At 37.3% G+C, this 11,410-nt stretch overlaps 1 protein-coding gene across 1 annotated transcript; it reads left to right on the top strand.

The window, feature by feature from the left end:
- Window positions 1-855: 855 nt before the first annotated feature.
- Window positions 856-5,515, top strand: CHAC2 (ChaC, cation transport regulator homolog 2 (E. coli); the record flags this gene model as incomplete). Its single annotated transcript, XM_009698752.1, has 3 exons — window positions 856-923; window positions 1,715-1,750; window positions 5,132-5,515. Coding segments are annotated over 3 exons (488 nt in total), but the record flags the coding sequence as incomplete, so codon positions are not given.
- Between the last annotated feature and the right edge of the window lie 5,895 nt (window positions 5,516-11,410).

Below are 11,410 nucleotides of genomic sequence, written 5' to 3'. Positions count from 1 at the left end.
ATTCCTGGTAATAAAGAAAAAGTTGTTTCCCACAGCAGAATGTCTCTTTAATCCATAATTTACAAAATCTTAGTGACCAGTATTGAGTATACAAGTCAGGAAAGTATTAATGGCTATGGAAAAAAACTTCCCAAAAGGAACACCTAAGTTATCTTGATTAATCATGGTCACAGACCTGTTTCCTCTAAGTACTCAAACAGTAATCATTTAGTATTCCTTTAGTTTTGTTGCCTTATTTTATCAGTCAGATCAGGAATAGCTGGCTGATGCTGGGAGAGAACTGGCATAAAAATGAAAAAAATGCAGCATCTCAGATATATAAATAAACAGCCTTTAAGATTATAAAAGGTCTGACACTGAATAACTAATATCTATAGTTGAGGGTATTTATGAAGTGCTCTGCAAAAACCAATTTCATATGTGGCTTGTTAGCAAAAAAATGCGTGGCTGGCCAAGGACTCTGTGTAGGAGAAAACCCTACACTGTTGCTGTGTGAGGGCGACAAACACAAGGACAGAATTCTCAAACAGAAAAGCATGGAAATGCCCACGAAACTTAGTGATGGGTCATAAAAAGACTGAAAGTTAGCTAAGATTAAATGAAAGGCATGCACCCAAGTACATCGAGTTCAGATTATCTTTGTAACTCCTAAGAGAATGGATTTCTATCCTACACTAAAATTAAATGAATGCTAGTACCTTGGCTTTTCCTTACCTCTGCTCAAAGACCCTTGTACACTAATTTGATGCCAAAATTAGCAATTTTAAATTACAGATGTAGTTCTCCATAGGGTTTTATCTTTTAAAATTTTATTCTCCATGTTGTAACAACAAATTTCAACATTTTTCCTTTCAGTATTTACAAACCGGCTTCTTGCTCTTCCTGCAAGAAGTAACTCATTGGAAAAAGAAGCCATTACCAAGGTATCCTCCCTCTGCCCAGTGAGGGAGAATGAGCTGGGAGGGAGAAAGAAGGGCAAAATAGTCTTTCGCACAATAAACTACTGTTTTCAACTTAGAATAACACAGCGCTTACTAAAAATTACTAGCAGATTTCTTTGCTGTATGTTTTCAAAAACATCTAAGTAGGTAGAAGCCTTTAAACCTAGGAGTTGCCATGTGTCATAATGTGTAATTAAGATTTTATAAAATCCAGTTAGTGCAAACCAAGCCAGAAGCAGTAATACCTTGCTTAGTTCTATGCAAGCTAGGTTCCTGTTACATTATTTTCCATGCCTGCATATAAACTGAATACAAGTGTTCACTTCATTGTCGCTCCAGAGATTTTATAAATAAATAAATCAATCACATAGTACTGCAGAGAAGCAACATGACCTAGGAAGGTGTGCTCTCGAGGATTGTTTTACATTAATGAATCATTGTCACCATTTTAAACAGGAATAGAGTTGAGTCTGGACACCACATACAAAGCTAGGACATTCAAAACCTCCCCGTACTTTAACTTCTGTGTTGCAGACACTTTCCACTCAGAATTTAACACTTCATTTATCACAGTTAATCTAATACAGATCAAAAGCTATTCTCAGAAAATATTTATGCTGGATCTCAAAGAAATAGACCTCACTGAGATTGTCCTGGATTAGCTCTCTGACCCTTTCATTACTTTTCATTGCTTTTTTTTTTTCTTGTTTTGGTTTTGCTCATGATTTAGGGTAAAAGCCTCTAACTGAAATATGATTTTTTTTAAATTTTAGCCTGGAAGAGTTGTGACTCTGGTTGAAGATCCTGAGGTATAGTACTCCTGTTCTGTCTCTGTCGTGTACAGACTGTCCTGTTGCATTCCCAGCCAGTGTAGCAAGTCTCTATTAATTTTTGCTTCTCTACAAGCAAACCATTGAGTTACCTTTAGTGCAATGAAAAGTTCTAAGAATTTCTTGGGAGTTATACCAATGCTCTTGATTGTTTCAAATAAATCAATCTAAGAAACTGGAAGTAGTTTGGGTCTGTTATTACCCAAGGTATATTTTAAAGTATTTTCTGGTATCCAGTTATAAGATGTAGAATTTTACTTTCAGCATATGTATAGTGCTAACAATACGCCAATAGTAGAACTCAGATGCTGTGTCAGAACTGTAATCTTGCCCTCCCAAAATAACTGAAACAAATCAAGATTACATAGCAGTGATGAAAAAGGAGATACCCTTGCTTTATTTTTTGCTACACAGATAGAATACCTAAGGAATTAAATGCCATAGCTGTGCTGCTTGTTTTCTACATAATACTGTGAAATTAGCTCCTGTTTAAAGAAAATGGTCATTGGCCCGAGTCTACCATTCTTGCTTATCTTTTGACCTTTTCCCTAAGTCTCACTTAGGGCAGTGGAAGTGTTTGCAAGGGGAGTGCCCTGGCTGGGGAGATGAAACAAGGCCTAGGCTTACAGTCATGCAAGCTGGATAGGAAAATCAAGATTTTTCTGCTTATAAAAGTACTTAAGACTTACATTTTACCCATTTCTAATTCTGTTTGATAGTAAAGAAGCTATCTTACAACTAGCCGCAATTTTTTTTAGGGATCTTACCCACTAGAGAGCTGTCAGTTGGACTGCTCACCAGCTAGGACAGGACAAAGGCACTGAGCTAGGCTGGGGAAGCCCAGGGGTGGCTATTGCAGGATCCACCTGGGATGGGATTGCTTTCCCACTCCCTGCTGATCCTCTGGGCCCCCCAAATCCAGCAGCATGCTCTGTTCTGGCACCTTGCTGGGGATGGCTGTGATGGTCGTGTCCATCCAGCTGCACACGGCTCCAGGAGAAGGAATCCTGGCAGGTACTAGTGCCTCTGGAGGTGGGAGGGAAGGAAGGATGGCGTGGAAGCAGAGGGAGAGCAAGGCCACATGACACAAGGCTGTAAGACACAGAGGATGCGTATTTTGGTAGCAGTTAGTTTTGATTAGTTACTTATCTATACAATCACCATATTGCTGTCTTACTGATCTATTTCCCTGAAATTGCAGCCACAGAGAGAGGTAAGTTTAGCAGTAACCAAAAACTTCACCTGTTTTTTGCAGTTAGCAAAACCGGCAAAATGCAATGCTCTGTCCCTCATTGTGTTTTTCTGAACCTTTCTAGTAAGGGTATTTTTCACATTACTGTACTGCTGGATACCATTATGTTACTCAGATGCCTATATAGACAAAGAAGGGTTATGTTTGTTGTCACTCAGTTTGTATTGTTAAGCAAACTTATTTGTTACCACAGAAACTTTTTCCCCCTTAGCAAACCAGTTTTATTTGGTTGGGGTTTTCTTCCCTTTTCTCCAGAATCTGGCGCGGCCAGGTAATCACCCTTTACACTTAAACATCAAATGATATGACAAGTCATTTGCTTTAATTTCAGTTACTCATTCCGCAGTTTTAAAAGGTAACCTTATTTTGAAGATATCATAGCCAACTACATTATTCCCCCTGCACGCAGACACCAAATACTGTGGTGACAACAGCAGTGGTACTTTTACCGGCGATGCCAGCGCTCACCTCTGTGCTAGCCTGTGTGTCCTTTTTCACTACTGATACACAGAGCGCAGCTTAGAAACATCTAGTTTAGCGAGTTACCTTAACTTGCTCCATCTGAACTTCTTTGCCAGTTAGGAGGAAAACAAACAGAAAAAGAACATCATACTCCTTGTCAGACTTCTGGATTATAATCTTCCATCATCTGAAATAGGAATCCTCTACACTGAAAACTAAATGAATTCACTAGCAACAACACTTAAGTGTCTGCTTTAAATCCCTATCTCCACCACACCCATATATATTTTCCTATCGACACCAAAGTAGGTCTGAATGGCAGATTTAACTCAAGAGAGTAACATGCACAGAAGAGGCTGTTTTTAAAACTAACACGTTTCCTGCAGACAGCTGGAGTGAACTGGCATCCCAGATGGCTGAGGCAAAGCAAGGAACCCGTTTTTGTACTTCACACCACATCAAATGCTGTAACCATCTACAAAGGATGCACTAGAAAATGACTCTTTTTAATAAAATGCCTTTGACCAGCATGTGGTCTGACTGCAAAATTCAATGCTTATGAATTAATACCACACCCCAGCATTGTCTGATATCATGGCTAAATACTAAGATCCAGTTTTAGGGGGAGGAAAAAACCAAAACCAACAAAAACCCCTTAATTGCTTTGTCATCATTACTGTAGCACTGATACATATACCAACTTAACTGCACGGAGAATCCACATTTGATGTTGCCAGTAGACAAAACAGACTACCATTGATTTTAAAACAGCACTCGTAAGAAACACGTCGTAGCCTTTAGTGTTTAACAGACCATCATCGTTTTTCTATGCTACTTCAAAACAGAACAAAACAACCCAACCATGCAAATCTGTCCCTACACAGATCTCACTGCTTTGTTGATATAAAACGTGGTAGCAGAGTGTAACTAATTCACACCACAGTTAAATACTTTCTCAGAGATGTTATCTGTGAAGAGAATGAAGAAATATTCAGATTCTCCAAGACAGTAATGAAATTTATCCTAACTCTTTGCTGAGGTGCTGAATATGCCACATTTAATTGTGCAAAATGAAGGTTCATCTCCACTTTTTCTTCTCTGGTTCAGTTTCAGTGCAGTAACATTACCACACTCATCCCTCCAAGTACATGTAACAGATGTAGGTGACACTCAGGTCCTTAGAAATGAAACTGCAACTAAAGAGAGAAAGGACCTGATCAAAATTACTTTGAATTTAGCACTATGTAAAATTTTAATTTTAATTTGCAGAAACAAAATTCTGTGAGATCAGGAAGATACCTTGTGTCCTTTTTGCTGGTTCCTTAGCAGCCCATGCCAAGGCTATTTACTACTTCAAACTTAATTGCAACAATAAACTGTTTTGCAAGAAAGGCCTCAGCATTAGCAAGAAAGTGGATGATCAGTCTGCATAATTACCATTTTGACTGAAGAGTTCCTAAATGTTTAAAATAACCCTTTTAACTTCGGACTCCTTCTACAAACAGTGCAAGAAATAGCTATAACAAGACTGAAAATTGAAGAAATTTCTTTTAAGGGAGTTTTGCCCAAATACAGTAGAAATACATTAATTTGTTAGTATCTTTATGAACACCGCTTGCATTTTCTTTTCTTATGTCCTTCAACAGGAGTGCGTATGGGGTGTTGCTTACAGATTGCCAGCTGGACAAGAATGTGAAGTAAAGGCATACCTGGACTTCAGAGAGAAAGGAGGCTACAGGACTACAACTGTTATTTTTTATCCAAAAGACTCGTCAGTAAAACCGTTTGAAGTACTGTTATACATTGGAACTTGTGACAACCCTAACTACCTTGGTCCAGCGCCTCTAGAAGAAATTGCTGAACAGATTATTAATGCAGTTGGTCCTAGTGGAAGAAACACAGAATACCTGTTTGAACTCGCTAGTTCTATCAGAAATCTTGTACCAGAAGATGCAGATGAGCATCTCTTCTCCTTAGAGAAACTAGTAAAGGAACTCTTGGAAAAGCATCAAAACCTAAATGGTCTATAAAAGAACTTCTTACTTTTAATGATCTTGCTTCATCTTCAGAGGAACAGTTTCATTGCACAATGAGTATATCACTTGGAGGCATGTTTCTCTGTACTCTGCTATCTTACTTATTTTAATATTGCAGTCAAAATAGCAGTTGGTCATTAAAAGTTTAGAGAGGGAAGCAGAGAAAGCGTTTTAGGTTTGAATTTGGTATATTGGGTTTTTATCCAATGACTGCATCTTTATAAAAATCTCAAGAGAACCACTTAAGCTTCTCTTTGTTTGAAGATTTATTTTTTATTATTTCAGGTTTAAAATCAATCTTTAGAATATTTTTAAGATCAAAATCTGCATTCAGATACAACTCCCACTGATTTAAGTGATAGTTTTTTCTGATTCAAGACCACAGGCGTGGAGCTCAATGCAGCTAAAGAGAGAAGTGTTAAGTAGTTGTTGTAAATTGCATAGTAAATGCATAGTAGAACATTTGCATCACCAACGTTCAACTTCACTGAAATTAAGTTATTCCACTGAATTTGTCATCTTACCCTTCATATATTAGTTTGTCCTTAAATGCAGAGGATAAACTCTCATTGTCAAGGAAATAATTCTTTCCCTTGGTTTATTATGTCAAGCCCCTGAAAACCAAAGCACAGGCTACTTTGACACTAACAAGCCATAACATATCAGTGCCTCATTTTATTTTTTAATATTAATATAAATGATAAAGCCAAAATGTTAAAATTAACTAAGAGTATGACTCGAAGTCACAATGCAGCAAGAACATTCAGAAACTCTCATCTTTGTTATTTGCTTTTACATGCTGTTGTAACTCCATCTCTTAAAAAATTCACCAATCTCTGAGGATAGAATTTAAGCCAGTAATTTTCAACCACTGTTGCAGGGATTCACGGACAAAAGGCAATTAAGAAAGGAACCCTCTTTTCAGTAACCTTACATGTGTTGTACAGACATCCAAAGAAAGAGGGTTGAAAAGCCACCAGTTTAGGTGGCTTTATGCAAAACATAAGCAAATGGAGTTTCTGTCCCAACAAGGACTTGTCTTGCTTCTCAAAAATTTAAGTTATTTATGTTAACTTTTAACAAAGTATATTTTTATATGTTAATATAGGAAAGGTCCTATTTCAACACCATGTTAATGTCACATTTTCTCATACAGAGAATGTGCAAGTGTTTAGCAGTAGCTTGGAAGCCTGTATTTTGTATCAGTACTGGAAAAACCCGTATGTTTCTACTATACAGGTTGTCCCTTTCTCTTCTTTACATTTTCCTGTTTTATATTTGTAATTGCTTGAAAATATCAGGGTTATCAAAATAACAAGCTGCTATTATTTTACTTGGCCACCTAAAAAAGCCAACAAGAACATAGATGAATGTTAATAGGAAACATTTGAGAAAGGCAGCTAGATGAGTAGAAAATAGGATATTAAAAGTCAAACCTAAATTCAAGATAATTAGACCACTTAAAATACTTAACCAAGAAAGCTGTATTTTTTTACATACCAGATTATAATTTTAATGTGCCTCTGGCATCTCTCAAGTGTTGATTCATTGAGTGGAAAAAAAAATGTATTAGTTTTAGAAGCTACTGTTTACTATTAATAGTTGAATGCCACTATTTTAAGAGTACATGATGGGGTGTCACTTGATGGACTACTCTAAACTGCAGAAGCAAATCCTTTGATCATATTAGCAAAATAATCATATGTACTGAGGCCCCATTTTTCTATTACTAGACATGAGTTACTTGCAGATTGATGGACTGTCCTTCAAAGGTCTTCATTCTCCACTGCACTGTGCTGGTTTAAGATTGACATAACTGAGCGGAAAAGCAACCCCAACTAACTCAGCTGTACAGCGGGAGAGGAGCATGATCACAACTTCCAGGTGTCTGTACGTAAGACAGTCATTAAGATGCCCAAAGCTGGTGCTGAGTGACTCCACACACCAAAGATGGACAGTGATAGCCATCACCCAAATCAACATTAATGAACATGCTCCATTACACATGCATTTATTCACCTTGACTCAAAGGGTAACTCTTAAGTGTTACAGGATCCTTAACTGTTATTAAAAATGTTATGTATGATTTCTTTCAAGAATATTTAAGTGTTGAAAAGAATAGTACCCTCAAAAAACCCAACCAACAACAGCACTTCCTTTCTTGTGCTTACTTCAGATTTAAGCAAGCTGTAGTAAAGTTAAAACAGGTACAATGACACGTCCACTCTATGCATTTTTTAATAGTCTTTCCTGAAAGGCTTATCCTTGTTCCTTAAAACAGGGCAGGGGATGCTTACACTCACTAATGATCCAAAAACACTAGTCATGACTCCCTCTTTAAAACTCTAATTATTTAAGCACTGTGATTATGTATGGGTCTGCATTTTGTATCTTTAATTATATTCAGGACATTGTTGGTTCATTTACTTTCCAGATTCATAAAATTTGCAATAATATCTGTCACGATACATTCCAGTTTGTGCATACGAATTCAGTACAATATAAATGCATCACATTTACTAATGGTGTTGGAGGAAAAAATATTTCCAGAAATGTTATGTTTATTTAAAGCGTATCCATATTAGGATGGACATCAATGTGTGTCTTAATTGCATCTTATTATAAAATGCTGTTAGATCTAATGATGAAAAACAATATACAAGAGGTGGCTACTATTATGCATTCTTAAACTGTGTCAACATTAGGAATTAATTAAAGCACTGGAAATACACATTTGTTCTTGCTGTATGGGATTTGAGCCACGACTCTTCCTACAGCTTCAATCACCAACAAAAGCTCAGTAGGCTTTCCAATCTGTTACTTGCCACAAAACAATTAACATACACTTTATATGCCATATGTGCTCAATTTTTTTTTTCCTACTGGTTACTACTAAATCTAAACTTGAGACAAATTACAGAGATTTTAGATACAGTTTCATTGCACAACTACACACACAAAGCTACCTCTAAACTTATTTCCAAACAGTGTTTGAGGAAACAGTAGTCGTGTCCACATTGTCAGATTTTACTCCCTAGGATCCACAGACTCAAATGACCGAGCAGTCCTTCCACGCACGAAGGAAGCGGTACGTAGTAGTATGCAGTGATAGTCTTCCCTGGTGTGACCGCACAGTAAAATTTCTAAGGCCTTTTGTAGGAAAAAGAACTTGCCCAGCAGTTGATCAAGATACACCCTCCCTATGATGCTGAAAGGGATTACCACTGAGCAGTACATAAGCTGATAGAACTGTAAATTATCTTTGAATCTCCCAAATAAAAGTCCTATATTAATTTAAGTTACAGGAAAAAAAAGTCAGGTTTGTACAAAGACTGCAATAAGACAGTTTCATTTGATCGTGCGACATTGTGAATTAAAATAAAAAAGCAGATAAAGTAGCTTATGTAATATCACATATTCCTTAGTATGATCAATTAATCATTTGATAGCAACAGTCATTAAATATGCAGTCATCTTCTGTCCATACATGAATCTATAACCTGAATAGGCGACATTTTACCCTTTTTTTGTTTAGCTTTTGATAAGCACACTTCATACCCATTTAGACTGCCACTGACAAAATGAATGCGTCATCTGACTTAATCATAAAACTTCTGTAAACAGATTTATAATTCTTAACGCAAGAAAACTGATGGACAAGGGAAATAAAAACATTCTGTAGTTACCAGATTCTTTGTAGCATCCCCAATAACGATTTCTGTCTTTCCTTCTTCGACCATTTATCTGCTCCGTATTTCCCACAGATGAGCAAACAGCAAAGATCAGATGGGACCGGCCTAATCTGTTCTGATTTGGAAACTGCGCCGGACCATTCAGGCGCATGTGTATCTATCTATATACACAGACAGAACCCTTAGAGTTCTTTGTTTATACACATAAACCTTGATTTGCTTTTATCCATTGGTTATGTTTAACAGCTTTGTGCATACACAAAAAGAGGAATTGTTAATGATTTGCTTACTTTTGTATCACTACATCTTTATCCCCACTTTCGTGCTCTCAAATTTCTTTTTTCACAAGGGTACATAAAGATCAGACTCTTTCTAGAAACTAAAATTTGATGAAAATACTTCACAAAGATAATTAAAGTGCAGTTTAGTCATGCAGAAGAATGCAATGTTTGGTAATTCTTAAAATCACTTTAACACGTTCAGTAAAACAATTTTCACCACAAATGCAAGAATAACATCGTGTCATACTGCAGTTATTTAACAACTGACAAAAAAAACCCTAAACCATAATGTCTTAACAGAAGCTCTACAAATCTGAACATTTCAGGTGATTTTGCTAAGAAGCATAAGAAAAAAAATGTACTTGTTTGCTCAAAATATGGGTAACTTACCCCTTACAAGCAGAGAAAAAAAAAATGCCATTTTGAACACAACTTGCCCTTGAAAGCTAAAGCAACACAGTTACAAAATTGATTGCAGCATTCCCCATCAGTATTATATCACTATTTTATATCATTATATCCTGAAGTTCATCATGTTACCAGTTTAACTCTGATTTGTATCCCTTCTTTTTGGTATATGCCTGGACACAGGCTTTACTCAAACTAAGGAGCTGAGGATGTTGGAAAAAACCCGAATACTACAGCTCCCCCAGCCGATCTATTTCCGTATGTCTGTTCTGCACAGCTAGAAAGGTTCTTAGGAGGTGATTTTCCATGCTGTTCAGCCAAACTGCTGGCTGGAAGAGGGGATGCAAACAGACATCAGGATAGCAAGCCCCCAGGCAGGGTCCTGTATCTCGACTTTCTACTGTGCAAGTATATAATTGTCACAGGATTAGGAAGAGACTGTTTTTCAACTAATTAGGCTTCTCTAAGTCTTCTGCAAAAGCTGGACATTGACTCTACACTCACTTTGAATACCAACTACAGCACAGCCCTGATTATTCCAGCTTCCCACTCCCTCAGTATTCTTACATTAATTTCCTTGCTCCTGCGGCTTTTTATTCCAGTAGCTTCCCTTTAATTGTTGCCCTCCTTTGACCCAAACAAATGTCTTGCCTGCATCTTTCTGGCCTTTTGCAACTTAGGTCTCTTCTCTGCAGGTATCCTGGCACTTTTCTCTCATTGCGCATGTGTTTGAACTGGAAGAAGAATAATTCTCCCAGTACAGCTATATCTACTTTGGCACTAGTTTAACAGGAAAAAAAAAAAATTACACCCTTAAACAAGAAAATTGAGGCAGCAAAGCTCAAAAATGTTGACTAGACCTGATGCAGCCATTTAGTAAAGTTTTAAGCCGTCTCACCAATATTATCCCCATCTGGAAGTTGTTCTTCTCATCAGTGCCAAAGTCAGCCAAAGGATTACAAACCATTTACTTAAACAGTTCAGACTCGGCCAGTTTTGCTGAATGTAAACATGAAAGCGCACGCACACATCACTCTGTTGACAAAACAGTGATGAAGCATAGGCTGAAACAAAACATCTTAAACCAAACCACCTGAATTCATGACGCACCATCCAGAATTATCTCTCTCCATCACCACTGGGATTTTTCCTGGAATCATCTGCTTTCTTTGCCTTCACATACTTCTCTCATTAAATGTTTCAGTGGCCAGTCTGCTTCTTAGGGTTATTAGGAGTTGCTATACACTGCTAAAACGTTACCATTATCCCCTTATGTCAACCCATCACCATTTGCAAAGCAGACAGTAAACTGCCTCGCTTTTCCCCTTCCTCCAGAGTCACAGCTGGAATGAAGCAGAATCTCAACTTACAGTTCAGTCGTAATTCGAGGTAAAAGTTCTTTGTTATATTTACTGCAGTATTAAATGGCGTTCCTTCCTTTTTTGGGTCTTCCAGACTTCTCTACCACAGAAATCTTACTGGCGCTACTCTATCAGTAAAAACTTATG

The sequence above is a fragment of the Cariama cristata genome, unplaced genomic scaffold, assembly GCF_000690535.1.
Source record: "Cariama cristata isolate BGI_N322 unplaced genomic scaffold, ASM69053v1 scaffold25214, whole genome shotgun sequence".
Classification (NCBI taxonomy): Eukaryota; Metazoa; Chordata; class Aves; order Cariamiformes; family Cariamidae; genus Cariama; species Cariama cristata.
This window is presented reverse-complemented; position numbering and strand designations above follow the sequence as displayed.